Source organism: Acomys russatus, chromosome 16 (assembly GCF_903995435.1).
Source record: "Acomys russatus chromosome 16, mAcoRus1.1, whole genome shotgun sequence".
Classification (NCBI taxonomy): Eukaryota; Metazoa; Chordata; class Mammalia; order Rodentia; family Muridae; genus Acomys; species Acomys russatus.
This window is the reverse complement of record NC_067152.1, coordinates 36,348,930-36,370,952: the sequence shown is the minus strand read 5'-3', so window position 1 is coordinate 36,370,952 and position 22,023 is coordinate 36,348,930. Positions and strand designations below refer to the sequence as shown.

The 22,023-nt window shown below is 45.1% G+C and overlaps 1 protein-coding gene across 4 annotated transcripts in view; it reads right to left on the bottom strand.

Annotated features, from left to right (window-relative positions):
* Positions 1-22,023, bottom strand: part of Map2k6 (mitogen-activated protein kinase kinase 6) — a 121,271-nt gene that overhangs the window by 39,747 nt on the left and 59,501 nt on the right. For 3 of the 4 annotated variants that reach the window (XM_051158967.1, XM_051158966.1, XM_051158968.1), the window contains exon 2: positions 227-293. In XM_051158967.1, coding sequence (XP_051014924.1) covers positions 227-293 — 67 coding nt within the window. Of the gene's footprint in view, positions 1-226; positions 294-3,678; positions 3,826-22,023 lie in introns of those variants that run through there. The other variant, XM_051158970.1, reaches the window with a different exon arrangement.

The following is a 22,023-nucleotide window of genomic DNA, read 5'->3' as shown; positions in this document are numbered from 1 at the left end:
TTCAAAGCTAGGGATCATTGTAGACTAACCAATTGTTTAGACCTCAGAAAAGTGAGCGGATAACTTTCTTCTCAACGGGCTGTTTTTGTTTTGTTTTGTTTTGTTTTTCCCCCCAAACAACCATGTGCCATGTCAAGGCCTCCCTCGCTAGTCCAAAAATGAGCTCCCACGGCAAGCATGTAAAATTACAAGTATTTGCAACAGAACCATCATCTGGCCAACTTACGTGGAGCTGGTCTGAGGTTGCTCGAATGCTTCTTTTGGAATCTTAAGGCCAGGGTTTCGTTTCTTGCCTATGGGGAAGGACAAAAGGAAAAAGTTAGAGTCTACTTTGCCGCAAAAGAGCAAGGGCAGAGACTCCCAAGCAAAGAGGAAAAGTCAACATTGGCACCCACATCAACTCTTTTGTTTTTTGTTGTTGTTGTTGTTGTTTTGTTTGTTTGTTTGTTTTTCGGTTTTTTGTTTTTTGTTTTTTTGAGACAGGGTTTCTCTGTGTATTATTAGCTGTCCTGGACTCGCTTTGTAGACCAGGCTGGCCTCGAACTCACAGCGATCCGCCTGCCTCTGTCTCCCTAGTGCTGGGATTAAAGGCGTGCGCCACCACGCCCGGCTCTCACATTAACTCTTTCACTAAGGAGGCAGAGCCTTCCTACCCATTAAGGAATTGTCATATTAACATCCTTGGTTGCTCTTCTATACAGGATCCCTGACAGAGCAATGACACTGGTTATAAGGTAGGGTATTTGGGTTGTTGTTCACTTGTTTTTGTCTTAACTGCAATGCAATGTAGGCACCCTGACCTCAATATCCTCCAGCTTTCTGAGTTGACATGAGAGGAGTTGTTAGAACTGATGATGGAAATGAATAAGAAATCGTTGCTCCCCAGCTACCTCCGAGAGGCTAGAACACTGAAGAGAAAGCGGCTGACTTAATACCGAAAGCATGTACTTAGACGTCCATGCTGCCCTGAAAAGGATTCGGACCAGCTCGCGTCAGGAGATTATCGCTTTTCTAGGGTCCAAATGGGAACTTGGGTTTCTGTTGCTCATCCCTGTACCAAAACGACAGGAGAGTTTGGCTCCATCACCTTTGCTGATGAGTCAAAAAGAACACACTAGGTAATGTCAGTTTGGGAAGTAGATTGGGAAAGCTGGTCTTGTTAAGGGCCTGGGAGTTCCCTCCTATGTGGAGACCCCAGGTATTTGCACTTGGTAGAAGTCAAAGCAGAGACATGGATAGGATGCCTACAGCCCTGCTGCTTTCCTCATCTCTTCTCTGTACTGCAAGTGGGCGTGTCAGCACTGATACCGGCCCTGTATGAGATCCCGGTGGATCGTAAGGCCCAACATAATGTAAAAAATCAAAGTGCTCTCTGAATGGAAAAAAAAAAATGCATCCCAAGAGCTTACTGGCCTGTTCAACATCACAGAGTCAGCCATGACCTCGTTAGCATCTGTGTTGGGGTTTCCTGATACAGAGTTCTTTCCACCACTCTACCAGGTCAAAAGTGTAGAAATGGCCGGGGCGTTGGGTGAAGGACTATGGGGTTGTGAGTTCAAAAGCAGGCTATTTCTCTTATCAAATGACCTACAGACTGACTTTTTTTCCAAAAGATTTTTTAAAAATTTTATGTGTACGGGTGTTTTGCATGCATATATGTCTGAATACTATACACATGTGTCTGAAGAGGCCGGAAGGCATTGTATCCCCTGGAACGGGAGTCACAGGCTAATGTGAGCCACCATGTGGGTACTCGGAATAGAACCCGCATCCTTTAGAAAAGCAGACAGTGCTCTCTACCACCGAGCCATCTCCCCAGCCCCTAGACTGACATTTAATACTCAGTCTCCTTGGTTGTGAAATCCAGAAATAACATCAATATATATTTCTCTAGGCCAAATATAAGAATCAAACCAGAGAAGGCATGTGAAAAACACTGAGCTACCCAAAGAAACTTTTCATTATGATCATATAGGGAAGCAATCTATATGTCTCATTCAAAATAATAGTAAGGAATCCATGAATAAAGCTGGTTATATTATTAGAAGCCTAAAATCTTGTATAGCTAAGGTTTTTCTATCTATTCTTTAGAAATTCTGTGTCTAGATCAATTCAGCAACAGTATAAAGGTGATAGCTCATCAATAAGCAACATGCAGGAAGCCTTTGGGGACCATCTTTAGCAAATAGTTTTTCTCAACCGTCTCTTCATTTCTTTCTAGTGTTCTAGAATAGTCAATCAGTGTACCCCATTACTCCCTTTCTCCTGACTCTCAGAGGCCACTTAGCACATATTTATGAAGTGAACCATCCCTCTATGATAAGCATTGACAACATATAGAACTTTTCACTGCGCTACTAGTGCTGGGTCTGACCTTGAGATCTCAAGTACATGGATGGTTTAACTCTGAGCAGTCTCATCTGTGAGTCTCAGCCACACAGACAAGAAGATGCCATTTGAAAGGAGTCACTCCAGGAAGGAACAAGATGCCCCACTTTAAATCATGACAGATGGCTAGCAGTACAAGCAAAGAGGTAATCAGGAAAACCCAACAAATATTGCCTCACAGTTCTCCCGGATAAAACAAAATAAACATATTCTGCATGTGTTAAGGGCACCCAGTGGCCATTCAACCACACCTTGGGCAGAAGTTACGGGTCCTCCCTTCTAACTTGGTTCCTATATGACAGGTGTAATGAGAGCTCAGAGTTTAAATTTAGAGGAAAACCACCATTTAAAAAGCTTATCACAGCCGGGCGTGGTGGCGCACGCCTTTAATCCCAGCACTCGGGGAAACAGAGGCAGGCGGATCGCTGTGAGTTCAAGGACAGCCTGGTCTACAAAGTGAGTCCAGGATGGCCAAGGCTACACAGAGAAACCTTGTCTCGAAAAACAAAAAATAAATAAATAAATAAATAAAATAAAATAAAAAGCTTATCACAGGGCTGGAGAGATGGCTCAGTGGTTAAGAGCATCAGCTGATCTTCCAGAGGGCCAAGGTTCAGTTCCAAGCACCTGCTCACATGGCAGCTCACAACTGTCAGTAACTCTAATTCCAGAGGATTCGACACCCTCACACAGACATAAATGCAGGCAAAACACCAATGCACATGAAATAAAAATAAATAATTTTTTAAAAAGCTTAACACGTCAGGCGCAGTTCTTGGCAGCAACTAAGTATGACACCATAACACAATAAATTATCAAAACATCTACTCAAAGACAGAGAAAGATAGGGAGGAAGTGAAGGGAGGGATGGAGGACGAGAAGGGGGTGGGGGAAACAGACCTTTGGGGACAGAAACCAAAGGGATAAATGACCAAATCAATAATACAGCCTTCCCTTGGCTCTCCCCCAGTCCCCCTGTACACCTAGCTACCTCACCCCACAGCATACCACTCTGCCCCTGAATTTGCAACCCCGGCTGAAATGTTCGACCTCTAATATCCTCTGACACCTGACTATCTACGGGTTAGAGATTCCCATGGCGTTCAGAGTTTTCACCAGTGCAAATTGTCAAAAACATCCAACTCCTGACAGCAACAAGAATGAACCTCAGGTGTCAAAGAACCCAGCTAGCTGAATGTCCCTTAGGGGGTGGGGTGGGGGGAGTCCTTTTTCCTTGTAAATCAAGTGACAGGAAAACTACATACATCTCCACCACCTTCCAGAACTTACTTGCCCATCTCCAGAAGCTTCATCGCGTCCCATGAGGTGTGCAAAGCCGCAAACCAGGCCTTTGTGCTGGCAGAAGGAGCCCAACCTTTACTAAGCTCAAAGCCCACACACTTCAGCTGGAGGCGGAGAACACAGCAGACTCCGCCTCCTGCTCTTGGGTGGTAGCAAATCTCCCTGAGCTTCTTGTCCCAGGGGAAGGGAAGCCAGTCCGGGAGGCAGAAGGTTAGCAGGCCCCATTCAGACAGCCAGAGGTGGCATTGATCATTAACCAGCCCCCTTGCTTATAAATCCTTGAAGTAACTCTGGGAGCCCAAGCTCTCTCTACCCTTCTGATAAATGCCTCCTTCATTCCCTAACAGAAAGAAAAACAATAGGTGGTCCGGTTTCCAGCTGTGTTTATTTCAGGGCAATCTGTTCCCTCAAAGAGGCTGCCAACACCTCAAGCTAACATTTAACGCTGTGCTAGGGAGGGGGGAAAAAAAAACTAATGCGAAGGAGAGATATGAATAACAAAGTTAAGTGGCCAAGAACGTTAATGGACCGGTTCCTTTGATAATGCAAACAAGAAATTGTTTAAAGTCATAAAATAGGCTTTCTCTTAGCTGGGCCCCCACCCCCAACCCCCGAAAAGGCTTCTCAGGGAGAATCTTGTGTGTTTCTTACATGGCTTTTTCTTGGTACAGACTGAAAAAGGAGCCAGCCTGACTGAACACATACAGCCTAAGTTTCATCAGCGCATGCTTCTGTGTGTGTGTGTGTGTGTGTGTGTGTGTGTGTGTGTGTGTGTGTGTGCATGTGTAAAAAAGAAATGATTTTATTTGAAAACAGTATTGTCCCACCACATGCTGAGACTCACTACACTTATCTTAAACCCAAACCAGGTCAGGAAAACTCAGACCTGAGGTAAAACAGCACTGTGCTAAGGGGGTGGGCGAGGGGGGGCAGGGGGGTAATAGAAAGAGGGGAAGGGAGGGAGAAACATTAAATTCTTCTAAATCTTTAGAAAAAAAAAATTACCAGGCCACATAGGAATGTCCTAGCTTTAAGTATACATAAAATGATGGGGTACAAGTGAGGTCTCGCCTAGCACCCACTTGGAGAGACTGAGCACAAGGGCCTTTTTCTGGTGTGTTTTATTACCTAAAATAGAGGGTTGTGCTCCAGCGCCAACCCAAACACCACACAGCACCACAAGGCTGGCAGAAGGTGCCACCCTCAGATAAGCTGGTGTCTAGGCAATTTATCAGCACCTCTGAAGGCTGCTCAGCACGGTGCTGGGGGCTGCGATGGTCCACAAGGCTTCACAAGACGAAGGACTGCGGGTCACCAGCGCCGTTTATTTCTCTAGCGTGTTTCCCCCATGTGAATGTGGCTTCTAGCCAAATCGCTGGCGACCTGGAGGGCCGTGGCTGCCCTCTCCCTACAACTTGCTTCTGGCCTTGTGTTCCAAGTGTGGCTGGCAGGAAAGCTCACAGAAAAAGTGTCATTATATGCCATTAAACCACAGGGATCATCTGCGAAGCAGCTAATACGGGCCAGAGAAGGCGCCGGGGAGGGGGGAGGGGGACCGGCGGGGGGGGGCGGGGGGCGGGGAATGGGGTATACAGAAAAAGCTGCCTATACAAAAGCCACTGAGAAGACAAGGAGCCTCTAACACGACAACCCCACAAAACACCAGATATTGCACATCGCCAAGGTTCCACACAGAGTGCAAATGTTGAGGTGCTTACGCAGAGTTTAGAAAAGGAAAATTGGAAAGCTCATTTGAAAACTTCGAATCACAGCCCCGGCATGGTGGCACGCACCTTTAATCCCAGCACTCAGGAAAGCAGAGGCAGGCGGATCTCTGTGTGTTCGAGGCCAGCCTGGTCCACAAAGCCGGTCCGGAACAGCGAAGGCTACACAGAGAAGCCTGGTCGAAAGAAAGTTAAGAAGGAAGGAAAAAAGAAAGAAAACTTTAAATCACATTGACCTTAATTAAGAAGGCAGAATGAATCTTTTAGCAGCCTGCGTGACCCTACATGAACCCCTCCACAGGGAGAGTCCCAGCTGCTAGAAGATTCAACCCTCTGAATTGAGCGCACTCATCAAAAACCCACAGAACCTCCCAGCACCTTCCCCGTTCTCCTAAAACAGCTCTCGTGACCACCATCCATTTATTTTCCCCATAGTATTATCTTTGATACTTTTAAGTTCACATTTACTCATTACTGATTTATTGTCTGTCGTCCCCCACAAGAATGTAAGTTTCATGGCAGCAAAATTTTGTCTAGTGTGTCTCATCATAAATATCTCTTCTCCTGACTTTTCAGTGTCCTTTTCTTGGCTGTTCTGAACAGAGTAAACCACAGAGAGGTGGGGGAGGGTGTAATGGGGGATGGGGGGGGAGATGATGAAGGAAGGAAGGAAGGAGTGAAGGAAGGGAGGGAGGAAGGAGTGAAGGAAGGAAGGGAGGGAGGAAGGAAGGAAGGAGTGAAGGAAGGAAGGGAGGGAGGAAGGAAGGAGGGGAGGGAGGGAGGAAGGAAGGAAGGAAGAAAGGAGGGAAGGAAGGAAGGGAGGGAGGAAGGAAGGAGGGGAGGGAGGGAGGAAGGGAGGGAGGAGTGAAGGAAGGGAGAGAGGGAGGAAGGAAGGAAGGAAGGAGTGAAGGAAGGAAGGGAGGGAGGAAGGAAGGAGTGAAGGAAGGGAGGGAGGAAGGGAGGGAAGGAGTGAAGGAAGGAAGGAAGGGAGGGAGGAAGGAAGGAAGAAGTGAAGGAAGGAAGGGAGGAAGGAAGGAAGGGAGGAAGAAAGGGAGGAAGGGAGGAAGGAAGGGAGGAAGGGAGGAAAGGAGGAAGGAAGGAAGGAAGGAAAGGAGGAAAGAAGGAAGGAGTGAAGGAAGGAAGAAGTGAAGGAAGGAGTGAAGAAAGAAAGGAAGGGAGGAAGGGAGGAAGGGAGGAAGGGAGGAAGGAAGGAAAGAAGGAAGGAAGGAAGGGAGGAAGGGAGAAAGGAAGGAAGGAAGGGAGGAAGGAAGGAAGGAAGGGAGGAAGGAAGGAGTGAAAGAAGATGAAATGATAAAGAGGAGGTAAGGGGAGGAGAGTAATAGTATCTGTGGAGAACTCATTCACACGGTCTCTGCTAGAGTTCTTCCTGCACATTCTGTCAGCTGAGACTGTGAGTGGCCACTGTGGCTGGCTGTCGGCTCCAGGTTGCAGGCCCAGAACTGACTTCCGGCGAGGTATGCTCTTTAAAAACCCACCCTGTAAATAACTAGCAGCAGAGCTGGTGTCTTGGGTTTCTTTTCTGGCTGTTGTGATAGCATAGCCCGATACAAGCCAATTAAGAAAAGGGGCTTATGTTAGCTCCCAGTTCAAAGCGCTGTCCACCATGATGAGGAGGAAGTCAGGCCTGCAGGAGCTTGAAGCAGTTGGCCACATGACACCCACAGTTAGAAGGCAACCATGAAGACATGCCTCCTAGTGCCCGGCTCACTGTTTCCCCTGTATGTGGTGCAGGTTCTCTTGCCGGGCAAGAGTCCCATCCACAATGACAATGGCTCTTCCCATAGCCATATAATGTAATCAAGATAGTCCCTGAATAGAGCACCCAGAGGTGTGAAATTGACAGTTATCACAAACCATCACAAGTGGGATTCAAAAGTCAGTTTTAATGATGACTACAGCTCATTTGGGTTTTATCTTTTCATATTTCCCTCCCTCCCTCTCTCCCTCCCTCCCACAACGTGTACTTACAGTTTTGAAATATGAGGTAAGCAGAATGCCCTGTCATAGGCATCTTGTGACTTCAATCATATCCTCTGACCTTCCTCCCTTGGTTATATGTGCTAAAATTACAATTCTGGGTCTCTCAGCATAGCCTTGACTGTCCTGGACTCGCTTTGTAGACCAGGCTGGCCTTGAACTCACAGCGATCCGCCTCCCTCTGCCTCCCGAGTGCTGGGATTAAAGGCGTGCACAACCACATCCAGCTAAAATTAGAATTCTTAACAGCTCACACATTTTGAACCAGTCAGTCTGCTCACTATGGGAACCATTCCAGCTCTACAGATTCAGGAATACACACGCAAGCGCGCACACACACACACACACACACACGCACACACACACTTTAAGTTCCACAATAACTTAGATCCCCAGCCAGGGGTCAAGAACCACTTGCCTAGCCCTAGAGTGTGTCTAGATAAAGTTTTTCATTTCTCACCAGTTCCTACCTAGTAATACAGAAATTCCTTTCTTCCTAGGCTCCTGGTACTTCCCCTACAACCAAGACAGTTGTAACTGCCTCATAAGAATTAAATTCCAGGGCGCTGGAGAGATGACTCAGTGTTTAAGAACACACATTGCTCTTTAGAAAACCAAAGTTCATAGCTGGGCAGTGGTGGTGCATGCCTTTAATCCTATCACTTAAGAGGCTTGAGGCCAGGCTGTTGTACAGAGTGAGTTGCAAGAAACCCAGGTCTACAAAGAGAAACCCTGTCTGGAAAAAGAAAGGGAGGGAGAGAGGAAGGGAGCTTTAAAAAAAAGAAGCCTAGAAAGATCAGTTGCCAGCACCCATATCAGCCAGCTCTCAACCTCCTATAACTCCACCTCCAGTGCATACAACGCCCTCTTCTGGACTCCATGGGCATTGCACTCATATTCACATACACACAGGCACATTAATTATAATCAAAGACAGTAAAATAAATATATTTTTAAATAAATAAATTCAAAGTTAAGTTTCTTGCTGTGCTAACTGAATCACCAAACTGAAACTGTCAATAATTCTCCAAAGTAGACATTACAGGGTATAAAATTTATGACTGTGCAAATTCTGCTTTTTAAGGAGTCAGCAGATATGAAAATTCCAAGTACCACAATGGCGGTGAGCTTACGTGGTGGTTGACACCAATGTTGCACTCTACGAGCAGGAGGGAGGAAGTCAGTCAAGGAGAATAAAACGCCTCACAGAGCTATTATGGGTATTCTTTGATAAGAGACTTGAGGATACATGAGAGTCCACTATTGTGATACTGACTCTCAGGTGCCCATTGACTAGGTCTATAATCAACTAAAAGACACATCTCTGGGTGCATCTGTGAGAACGTTGCTTGGAGGGTTAATGAACTAGAGGGAACCTTCCCTACAGAGTGGTCGCTATTGCCACGGTTATCGCCATCCCTAGCTGACGTCAGAACCCAGCTTCTTGGGTGACATGGAGGACCACAAGCTCTCCAGGTGTCCTCCAGACCTTCAGTGCAATCTTGGTACTACTGAGGCACGTGTCCCAATGGACAGAGCAGTTATCCAATTCTCAGCCTCTCCAGCAGGAAGTGCTGGACCGCCTACTCATCCCATACTGTGCAAGCCAATCTAATACACTCCCTCGTGAGATATAGTTAATCTGTCAGTTCTGCTCCTTAGAGAACCCTGACAAACGAGTGTCATCATCGCCCCCCCATCATCACCACTACTACCACCATTGTCTTCATCATTACCATATCACCATCACCACCATTATCAATCTTACCTTCATTATCAGCATCACCATTATCACCATTATCATCACTGCCATCACCCCCACCATTACCAATACCTACCACCATCATCATCATTATTATCATCACTAACATTATCAACACCACCATTATCCTCATCACTATCGCTACTATTACCATAATAATCATCTGGCTATTCCACAGAAAGAAGAAATTTAGTGAAGAAAAAGGGGGTGCAAAAGGGGGTAGACAGTGGGAAAGGTAAATAATGAGTGTAATGATTTGAATATAAAATGTCCCCTGAGGCTTATGAGCTTGAACACATGGCTCCCTCTGGTGATGCTGTTTTGGGAAACTGTAGAACCTTTGGGACATGGGCCTTGCTGGACAAAATAGGTCACTGAAAGGGGATCATGGCATATAGTATACCTGGCTCTTTCCTGCCTCCTGACCTATTCCTTATGCTTCCTGATCATCCAAATATAAACAAGTTCCCACAACATAGCCATGAGCCATGGCTGCCACCATGGCTTTCCTGCCATTATGGATTATATTCCCTGAATTGTGGTTCAGGATCAACCCTTCTGTCCTTAAGTTGCTTCAGTGTGGTAGATATTCATCATCACTAAGATCATCATCATCACCATTATCATCACTAAGGTCATCAGCATCACCATCATCATCATCACTAAGATCAGCAGCAGCAGCAGCAGCAGCATCACTAAGATCATCATCACCATCATCATCACTAAATTCATCATCATCATCACCACCATCAGCATCACTAAGATAATCATCATCATCACTAAATTCATCATCTTCATCACCATCATCATCGTCACTAAGGTCATCAGCATCATCATCACTAAGATCATCATCAGGACTACCATCACCATCACTACACTCTGTCCCATAAACAAACAAACAAAACTGTAATTAATACAATGAGTTTCGATTCAGAAGCGCTACAGGGAAAATACTGGAAGAACACATATAACCGATTTCAAGCGGGCAAATGAAGCTTGACAATGTGCTACAGGAAGATGTGAAGGTCTGAAAGTAGACACGATAAACAATACAAACAAGAAAACTGAGAGAAAAGAAGGCATCCAGGCAAAGAACACTTGGAGAGAGAAAGAAGAGTCGCTGGTGGACAGGGAACCACCAGTCCTGTCAAAGAATATGCCGGAATGTGAGCCCCCGGAATGGTTCTCTTACAGTTCCATGTGATTGGAGCACTTGTCTTAAACACGGCGCTCTGTCCTGTTAGCCATTTGCTGCTGACTGCATACTTATGAAGCTGCCCAAATCTAAGTCACAGCAACGCCCTCTGTTTGTGGTCTAGACCCAGAGTGAAGGGAGGAGGCAGGCAGTGGTTCTGTGGGGAATCCCCAGCGTCTGGCTACACTCATCTCTACTTATGCACCGCTCCATTCATGAGCCTTTATGAAAAGGAAGTGTACTCACAAGGGTGTTAAAAACAGCACCATAAAATAAAACATATTAAAAAAAAAAAAGGAAAGAAAGAAAACAGAAACAGATTGTGAAGAAAAGAGGAGACGCGATTATCTTTTCAAAATGCACAACAGGTTTTGATTAGTTTTTAAAGTGTTTTTAGATATAAATACTGAAATGTTTACAGTGACATGCTTCTAAGATTTGCTTCAAAATACTATGGATGGCAGGAAAGAACTGCAAAGAAGAGATTAAAGTAAAATAACATTAGCCATGAGCTGGTGACTGTTGAAGTGATGGTGGCTCATCAGATTATTTTACTTGTTTGTTTGTTTGTTTTTGTTTGTTTGAGGTTGGGTTTTTGAGACAGGGTTTTCATACAGTGCCCTGGCTGTCCTGGACTCTACTTGTAAACCAGGCTGGCCACCTACCTCTGCCTCCTGAGTGCTGGGATTAAAGATGTGCACCACCACCCCAGGTCTAGATTATTTTACTTTTGAATACATTTGAAATCTCTCAAAATGTAAATAACAATAAATCTACACTCCTTTGTGTCCTCAACATTTCTACAGGGCAGGAGCACTCTGATCTCTACTTCAAAGCCACCTGTTATTCTGTGCTGGGGCAAAGGGAGAGATGCGAGCCCTTTTCAAGGTCCTTCTAATCCAATGCCAAATGGGTGGAAAGCCCATACGATGACATATAGCCCTTTCTCTTGGTCTTTGGTCCACATTGAAATACCTCATGCTCCCTGACGATGAAAAACAAGAAGGTAAAGAAATTGTAGCCAAAAAGTATGGCAGCATCTTTGTCCTATAACTAAAACTCTCCAGCTAAAACAAACAAACAAACAAACAAACAAGCTCAGTCAAATCCTTTGCCCTGTCATGGTTTGTATAATATCTGGTCAACTTTCTCTATAGAGAGGCCAGCCGTTGGTAACAGTCTGGTTTTCAAAGTACTTCCTAGCACTTGACCACAAGCAGCTTGTCTGGGTCTGTTTCATTCTGTTACATATTTCCTGGACTCATGCATATCTTAATGGTGACACTCTTATTTAGAGGCCCATAAAGTTCAATTTCAGAGCAAAGTCTAAGAAATGACTCCTAGGGAGCCGTAGAACTGAAATATGAGAGTTTTCTGAAAAGAGAAAGCTAATCTATAAAATCAAATTGCTTATTTTCAATGTGGGTTGGTTTGTACCAGTAAACTAATATTTCAACAGTATTTCAGATCCTCATGCAGCCCTTAATGGAAAATTCCTCAGCCCCAGAGAAAAGCCGGAGCCCCAGTCTGTACTCCTGCAGGCACCATCATCACTTTAGCTAACCAAATAGCACTTCAGGCAATGCCATAGCTCAGGAGGCGGAGAGAAGTGGCCTTCTCTAGTCTCGGGTAATAAGTATAGAAACTGTGTGGGGCAGTCACTTTCAGACACGTAAATCAGGTCACCTCCAAGACTGAACACAAGGCAGGAGACGCACAGATTTTCTGCTGGAAGAACAGTGATGTACTCCCCATGTGAGCACAGGGCTGAGAGAAAGGTATAGAGAGGGTCATAGAGGCTCCATAGTTTCTCATACATACGGTTACCTAGAGCTTATTCCCACTATGGTTACAATGTCTAATCAAATGCATGGGGGCTGGAGAGATGGCTTGTTGGCAAAGAGCACTCCAAAGTTGGTTCTCAGCAGCCACATGGTAGCTCAGAACCATCGGTAACTCCAGTTCTGGTGGTTATAATGCCTGCATCTGGCCTCCAAGGGCACTGCATTCACGGTGCACAGACATACCCAGACATAGAATAACAATACATACAAATTTCATTTTTAAATTTTAAATAAATATATATGTACATACAAAATATATGTATACTTTGGTGTATATATATATATATATATATATATATATATATATATATATATATATATATAGAGAGAGAGAGAGAGAGAGAGAGAGAGAGAGAGAGAGAGAGAGATTATAATTATCCCTGAATATAATAATCTTATAAGATTTCCTTTACACAGCAGGGTTTTTTGTTTGTTTGTTTGTTTGTTTGTTTTATCTTAGGTATATGAGAGGTTTTCCTGAACGCCTGCAGAGATCAGAAGGCGGCATCCGATCCCCTAGAACTAGGGTTACAGATATTCATGGGACACTATATGGGGTCTGGAAACTGAACACAGGTCCTCCAGAAGAGCTACTGATGGTCTTAACCAATGAGTCATCCGCTAGCCCCACATGGTACAATTAATGTATTGACTTTCACTGGTGCTACTAACTGAAAACTTGATAATCTGGGGTACCTACCTCAAACCTGTGTGTGTGTGTGTGGGGGGGGTCTAATGATTTTTAAATATTCAACAAAGTTGTTATATACAGTAAACTGAAATATAACTTCAAAAGACCCCAATTTTGTTTTTTGTTTGTTTGTTTGTTTGTTTGTTTTGTTGGGGGTGGGTGTTTGTTTGTTTAAGAGGCCAGTGGAAAAGGACTCTTTATTTGTGAGAGCTCAAGAGCTTCATCCTTAAAACAGGAAGCACACGGACTGCAGCTGAGCAATATTGCGCTAACCCTGGATAAACAAGTTCCGGAAACATAAAAGCTGAATCACCAAGCTAGCTACATTGCTGTTCTGAGGTTAGCACTGTGTTATGAACGGATGGTTGTTCATGAGAAAAAAAAAATGATAAAAACTGGAATTTCTCGGGCATTTATTATCTGTACCATGGTGTCTTCAGTAGTCTCCGCGACTTATTTAATGGTCACAGCAACTCTGTGATGGGCTGATTTCTATTTCAAGAGCTCAGTCCAGATACACACACACAGGCAGCTGGCTTTCCCATATAATACAAGTGCCTTTGGTGCTTCGCCTGAAATTGTTCCTCGTGGCGTGTCTACTTGTGGGAGGATTGTGTCTGAGCCGTGTCCATTTGATGTATAAAATCCAGAGCCACAGAGAACTGTCCTGGAGAAGGTCCACAGCGCAGGCTTTCTGCTCCTGACCTGGCTTATCGAATACCACATGCAGGTCATAAAGCTATTTACCAGGAGCTGTGGGGGTGTGGCCAAGGTCTGCCAAGAGGCTCTAGACTCAATAAAACAAAACAAAACAAAACAAAACAAAAAAACCTGCCATGGCCTATGTTCAAGATATTTTAACCTTTCTGGACTTCAGTTCCGCCGTGCAAGAATGGAAAACATTTGGCCAGTCAATCAAGCAGGTAATCGTCTCAGTAAGTGATGTTCTGGTGTTTAAGAGGAGTGTTTTATCAGCTTCGCAGAGGAAGTTAGGAGGATGTCTGCCCTCGATAGCCCTGTGACATCCCTATTGGACACCCTCCCCCGCACCCAGGGAATTCTGATGACATTGATAAGCCTGCTGGTCTGTCTGGCATGAATTACTTTAGCAGGAGAGTGGGAGGTCAGGTGAATATTTCAAAACTGGGACCATGATTACCCCTGGCAAGATGCTGTGTCTTGAGGATGTTTGTGTCCTGTGGTGGTGAGAGCCCCTTTTGATAGCAAAGAAAGGGGCTCTGGTCTCTTGATGACTGCCTTATCCTGCAGCAATCTCTATTTACCTGGATCTCCTGGATTCCTGTCAGTGGAGCCAATTGTCCCAGAAGAGACTAAACATCGAGCGCCACTGTGACTCTGATCTGGCTTCATGGTGGACATTCAGAATAAAATAAACAGGCAAAACACAATGGATTGCTGTGACCCTTTGACCTTCTTGCTGCATTTTCTAAGCAGGAAGATTTCCTAGCTCTTCACAGGAAGTACTGCTTTCTCACCCAACAAGTTTCCCCATTCTCTCGTTCCTATCAACAAACACACAACAGCCTCTCTCGTCACTTCACACCCTCACTGCTCCCAGAGCCCACTACGGTTTGGGGGCTCCAAGTTAATGCCTGGGAAAACAACTGAAAGTGCACTCTTTTCAGGATGGTTCCCTTGTCTCTTTTCCATATGGACAATGCTTCCAGGTGGGACACTCTAGACTTGCTTTTAACACAAGGCTCTTTGTCAGCACCTTCATTCACAAAGATATCACATAAGTAAAAATGGGAAAATCTGCAGACCTCCCAAAAACATTAAATACAAGAAATGACAACATAGTAGATGAAGAAAAAAAAAAAAAAAGATCTAAGGAGTATTTAGATGTTTGATATTCTGTGCACATGTTATTAATATATAAATGTGTATGTATGTTGTGTGTGCATCTCATATTTACGTATCATATATTATGGAAGCATCATGTATGTGATAAATATATATATATATCCATCATATATGAAAGATATCATCATAATCCATTGGGGAAAAGGTCAAATAAGGCAATGTTCACAGTAGGCAAGTTACAGAACCAACCCTGATACCCATCAGAAAATGATGGATACTGTGAACATGGTAAGTACATACAGTAGAGTATTACTAAGTCATAAAGAATGAAATGATGTCATTTTCAGGAAAACAAATGACCCTGAAGATCATGTTATATGGAACAGACCAGATTCAGACAAGCACCATGTTTCCTATCATTTGCATAATCCAGATGTTTAAAGATGACCTGAAGTAGAAGGGGACCACCAGCTGAAGGGGAGAAGAGAAGAGCAGGGAAGATGGGTATGGTAAAAGTATATTATATACGTGAGTGGAGTATTATAATAAAATGTATTATTAAGCACAATTAAAATAGAATGTATAAATTAAGTTAAAAAATTAGAGATAGAAAAAAAAAAAAAAGATGGAGTCAGGAATATCTCACCCCATCAGTGAGGTGCCAATGAAACAAATAAGTGCCAAGTTCAGGGTCTTGCACTTGTATAAAATCCGGGTGCAGGTGCAGTGTGATGTGCACCTGTAATCACAACACTCAGGATGCAGAGGCTGGAGGATGCCTGGGGCTTCCTGCCCAGTTAGGCTAGAAAAATCAGTGAGCTGCAAGTCCAGTGAGAGACTGCATTTCAGAAAAAAATAGAGGAATGCACCTGGCTTTGACTTCTGGACTTCATGAGTACCAGCACCTACCTGCATACCACACACACACACAAATATACCACATACACCACACACACACACGCACATATCACATACACACATACACACATATATATATACACACCACACACACATACACTCACACACCACGTACACACAGCTCACATAGACACATACATCAGATACCACACTCACACACACACATAAATATACCACGTACACACATACATACACACACCACATACACCACACACACACACACACACACACACATCATATACACACATATACACACATATACACACCACACACATATACACTCACACACCATGCACACACACCTCACACAGACACCTACATCACACACCACACACACACATACCCCACCATGCATATATACACCACACACACGCATATATATATACACACACACACACACACACCACATACACACACCTCACACAGACACATATATCACACACACATACGAACACACACACACACACACACACACACCTTTTTTTTTAGAAATTTCTCCTTTTTTAAAGATTTCTTTATTATTTGTACAGTACTCTGCCTGCATGTAATATGGGCACCAGATCTCATTATAGATGGCCGTGAGCCACCGTGTGGTTGCTGGGAATTGAACTCAGGACCTCTGGAAGAACAGGCAGTGCTCTTAACCTCTAAGCCACATCTCTCCAGCCCCCAGTAATGTGGTCATGTGCGAAGGAACACGGTGTGATCAAGAGTTCAATACAGAGGTTGGCTCTGGGAAAGTAATTTTTATACAAAAAGGAGAAGGATCCAAAAAGGGTGACAATAAAAAAAAAAAATCCCACATGAAGGGATGTTGTGAGAGTCACTGATTGTTGCCATGTAATCACATGCTCTGCCAATTTCCCCTGTCCTAGAAAACATGACACTGCAAAACCTCCGAAATAGCCAGATGGGCCAGCAAAAGCATTTCAAGTGGAACAGTACCCAGTCCTCCTACAAGGAAACAGGAGGTGCTACATGAGAAGCAGAAGAGAAAATGCAAACGGGCAGCCATGCTCCAAGGACAGAGGGCAGCTGTGCCCTAAAGCTCCCTCACTTCTCCCAGGAGTCTCCTCTATTTCAAACCTGAGCGCCATGTCACCTGGAAACAAGTGACATGGAAGCAGCTTCCTGCCCAAAGGCTATTCCAGAATCTCAAAGGTCACAAGTGAACAAATGACACCCTTAAAGAGTCTCCATCTAAGGTGTATGCTCCTCGATCTAAAACATGATCAACTGTGCATGCATGTGTGCACGCGCATGTGTGTGTGTGCGCGCGCGCGCGCGAGTGTGTGAGTGTGTGCATGCGCATGTGTGTGTGTGCGCGCGCGCGCGCATGAGTGTGTGCGCGCGTGTGTGAGTGTGTATGGGCATGCTTAGCATACGTGTGCATGTGTGTAGAGGCAAGAAGACATCCCCAGCTCTTATCCTCAGGCGTTATCCACCTGGCCTGGAGCTCAGCATTTTGGCTACATTAGCTGGCCAGCAAGCTCCGGAGAGCCTGCCCTACCTGCCCCTGCCTCCCCATCACTTGGATCACAAGCACACTAATATGCCATCTTTTTTTCTTTAACATGAGTTTCAGGGCTCAAACTTGGATCATCATGCCTACAAGGCAAATACTAAAATGACAGAGCCACCTTCCCAGCCCAAAATAAAGTGAACATTAGTTTTAAATCATCTTTTCTTTTTCCTATAACCTCCCAGTTCAGATTATTTTTGGGTTTTTTTTTTTTTTTTCAATAAGCATTTTACTCACTGAGTTCTCAGGAAGCATGAGCTTTCTTTAAAAGATCGCTCACCTGCCAATCTCTATATCCCCAATTCTTCCTATGGCTTCTCATTGCAAGCTCCAAAAGACAGAAGAGTAAAATGAAGTTGTTCAAGACAGGCATGGTACCCACACCTTTAATCCTAGCACCTAGTAGGCAGAAGCTGATAGATCTCTGTGATATCGAGGCCAAGCTCATCTACACAGTGAGTACGGTATAGCCAGAGTTATGTAGAGAAATCTTGGAGAGAGGAGAGAGAGACAGACAGACAGACAGACAGAGACACAGAGAGAAAGAGATAGAGACAGAAACAGACAGGCACAGACACAGAGAGACATAGAGACAAAGACAGCGAGACAGACAGAGACAGAGAGAGGCGGAAGGAGAGAAAAGAAAAGGAAAGAAGGGGAAGAAAGGAAAAGAAAAGAAAAAAGAAGAGAAGAGACCCAGCAACTCTGGTGAGGACTGCCAAGACCATGCCAAAGATCACCTTCTCTAAAGTTGCATACACTACTTAGTATTTCTTACCATGTTATATCTATGTGCCAAAGCTCTTGAGCCAGAGGCTTTGCTAAACAACAACAAAAACAAACAAACAAAACAAAGAGAAATCAGTACCATGCCAGAGGATGAGACTCGGAAAACAGCTCTGTTCTTTACGTGTGCCAAGTAGCAAATAGGTTGGCGCTGGTAAGAAGAACACAATGTCCCCTGGAAAAGAGGAGGAGCATAAAGGTAGCAGTGGGCAACGGGTGCCGTGGGCAATGGGTGCCGTGGGCAATGGGTGCTGTGGGCAATGGGTGCCGTGGGCAATGGGTGCCATGGGCAATGGGTGCCGTGGGCAACGGGTGCCGTGGGCCATGGGTGCCGTGGGCAATGGGTGCCGTGGGCAATGGGTGCTGTGGGCAATGGGTGCCGTGGGCAATGGGTGCCGTGGCCACGGAGTTTCTCAAGCTGCAAATGAAAACAAATGCATGTAAAGGAGCTGAGGGGAGAGATGCAACATCCCAGAATGAGTCTGAGTTCTTTAATAAAAACGACTTTAATCAAAAGCCCATAGACAGCTAAATGACGGGAAATATGCACCTCTATGCCTTAAATCGAAAAAACAATTAAGAAAGCATCCACCTGGAAGCATCAGATTCTCCAAACACCTCTGAGGGGAGAACGTCAAACAGTGCACCTGGGAGACAGGATGGGCTTGGGTCCCCAGATAGTCTCATGGTACGTCCAAAACAGTTATATAGATTACTCCAAGAAATAGCAGAAGTTCTGTGGGCCTGAAACTCTACCCGTACTCATAGTGTGTGGAATAAGCCTTCACTGAGGTGGGGGCATCTCAAATAAACAGCCACTGAAGGAGTCTCTTGCACTGCAAATCACTTCCTGTTCTGGATACCCAGGCATCACTGGCTACACTATGCTCCCTTCTGCATGTTTACTCAGCCCCGTTTATTTTTTCAGATTACTGGATAACTGTGCAAATGCAAGATGAAACAGAGCTCGCACTCTGAGCTGAGAAGGAAAACGGAAACACATGCATTCAGCATAGACATCCATTCCAAACCTGTGCAGCTAAGAAACTCAACTTTAGAAAGAGCAGGCAAGTAAACTGCCATGTTACAATGAGCGAAGAGTGGAGCCAGGCGTGCCTGGGCCCCGACCCACTGGGCTGGGTGAAGTATGCTGTGGGCGTGGCTATAGTCTCCACATCTTTCCCAGTTTCTTTCTGCTTGCCTTCTACTTCAGCATCCAATGGAGCTTTCCCAGCAAGCATAGGTCCTGATGAGCTCCAAATAAACGCAACTCGAGACGTCCTCAGCTCTGACCACAGCAAGAACCTCTTCCGCCTCTAAATCCCTGACACCTGAAAGCAACTGTGGGGCCTGCTGATGAGCACATCTTGACCGCTAAAGCATGCAGGGCCACATGTGATCGCCGAGTAATGACAGGCAGGGGCCGGTGAGCGGTCCTGTCAGTCTTCTGAACACATGGGTCTAAGATATATTCCAAAAGGCTCCGATATGTCTTGTCCCTAGATGTGGCCTCTGACTTTCCTTCCTTGCCCATTTCAGCCCACTTAGCGCTCCCACTTCTTGGGACTTCGGTGATGTGTAAGCCTCTTCCACACAAGTCTCTTTGGAGCACATTCTGGAGAGCAGAAATGTGATCCAAAGCAAGAATGAACCGGGCAGCAATCTGGGCCCTGGTGCAATCTGCTTTGTCACTCAAGCCATATGAATCAGCAGATTCAATGGTGACTCATGGGACACAAAAACATACCTCACCTGTTGGCAATTCAGCTAAGCTGCCTTGCCTCGGTCTCCCAAAGCTCCCAGAATGGTAGGCTCAGGGACAGAGGTGGGCATAAGTGTAGTGCTATGGGACCCTCTTATCAGTGACCTGGCCACCATCACTGCTCAGCACCCAAACCAAAGAATAGCAGACTCACAGACTCTTATAGCAAGGAGGTGAGTCAGCCCTTTGTGAAAGGTTGTTCACAGAAGAACTCTCCACCCAGGAGAGGAGGTAGCAACTCATGTTATTAGGACTGATACCTCATTCAAATCCAAGGGTGCCATCTCTACCCATGGTACCTCTTCAAGCACCTCTGCCTGAGAACTGCCTAATCTACTTCATGGTACTTTGCAACATTACTTCAGGCCAGGAGGTGTGTCAAAGGAGGGACACCAATGAGTGTACAGCTGAGACACTAGCTGTCTTACTTACAGTCTTATGACAGTAAGTCAGCTCTCATAAATTGCAAAACACCTTTGATACACATCACCTACAAAACATTACAGCTCACTAGCACACTGTATGGCTTGGGTGTTGGCTGTCACTGCTCCGTATCATGAGAAAGACATCCAGTGAGGCTGGGGGATGGCTCAATCGGTAAAGGGCTTGTCACGTATACATGAGGACCTTAGTTCAATCACCAGCACTCGTGTAAAAGAAAGTCAGGCATATTAATGTGTGCCTATAATCCAGCCCTGGGGTGAAAAGGACAGAAGGAACACTGGAGCTGGATGGCCAGGCAGTCTAGCTGAAGCAAAAATCTCCAAGTTCATGAAAGAGCCTGTCTCAAACAATCAGGCTGAGAGCAAGTGAGGAAATCACTTGACATCCACCTCTACTTTTTCCCACATATGCACCCATACATAGTTGCATTGACATGCAAACATGTACACATGCCTGTGCACATACATGCACATCCAAACACACAGAAACAGAGAGAGGGTGAGTATCACATAGTGAAAATGATAAAAATGCAAAACTCAAGGTACCACGTCTAGTGACTGCCTATGATTTTCCACACCATCATTAACTGAGTCAAGAAATCCCTAGTCAAGCCGTTGTTTGCCAAGGGTTATCTGGAATTTTATATAGCCCACATCATTCAAGGGCATGCAGCTGAATCAAAGGATGAAATACTCAAGTCGAGGCTCAGTCCACAAACTGGCTCAGAGAAACATCCTGCTATTCCAGGGTCAGAGCCAAAGTCGGGTCTAAACTGGATTGTAGGTTAGTCTAGTAGCTGGTAGAAAGCGTCCCTGTTGGTGAAGCCCCCAGGCTCCCTTCCCTCCTTTCCGTTAGAGACCTCACTGCTTCTGACCTCACCCCTGCGGTAGTGCTGGTCATTGCGCAGGATAGATCACGTCCTTGCTCCCTAGATTGGCTCTGATATGACTATGCAGGTGATCCTCTCAGGAGAATTGAGGTAAAGTTTCATCACTCTTAAGAAGAAGCGCGTGCAGCACCGTGGACTTGATGATCTTGAGAGAAGGCTGAACAGCAAGAAAAACCCACAAACCCACAAACACCCTGTGGGGTGAATTGGGATTGTATTAGCGTGGACTCCTGGGTTCTAAAATGTGTGTGGTTGTTCATATGCTCGTGTTACTGTAGCCATAGTTACTGGTACCCATGGGTACACTGATAGATGTGTGTGTCTGCTCTCAGTTACTCTACTCACTGACCTGACAAGAGGCTGCCTAATGGAAGGTAGGTTTTATTTTGGCTCGCACCAAAGGGTGACATAGCCCTTTGTAACTTGATGACAAGATGACAGCCAGAGAGGATCACAACCTCAAAGCCATGGGAGTGGAAGCTTCCTCCTGTCTGTATGGATCAGGAAGCGGAGAGAGAAGGAATGCCGGTGGCATAGCTTTCTCCTTCTCCCCTTTCCCCTTTTTATTCACTCCAGGAGCCCAGCGGATGAGATGATGCTACCTATGTTCAAGCTGAATCTCCCTTAAAAACCTCTCAAGAAGAGACTTGATACCCTATGAGCATATACCGGAGATGAGGTCCCCCTCATACACAGTCATAGGGCAGGGGACTAAGGGGAAAATGGGAGGGAGGGAGGAATGGGAGGATACAAGGGATGGGCTAACAACTGAGATGTAATATGAATAAATTAATAAAATATATATATTTTTTTTAAAAAACTCTCTGGAGATTCCTTGAAAGACACTCCCAAAAGTGTATCCCAGATAATCCCAACGTAATTAAGTTGACAACGAAGATGAAATATAACAGAATGAGCCAGGTAGTGGTGGCGTGCGCCTTGAATCCCAGCACCTAGGAGGCAGAGGCAGGCGT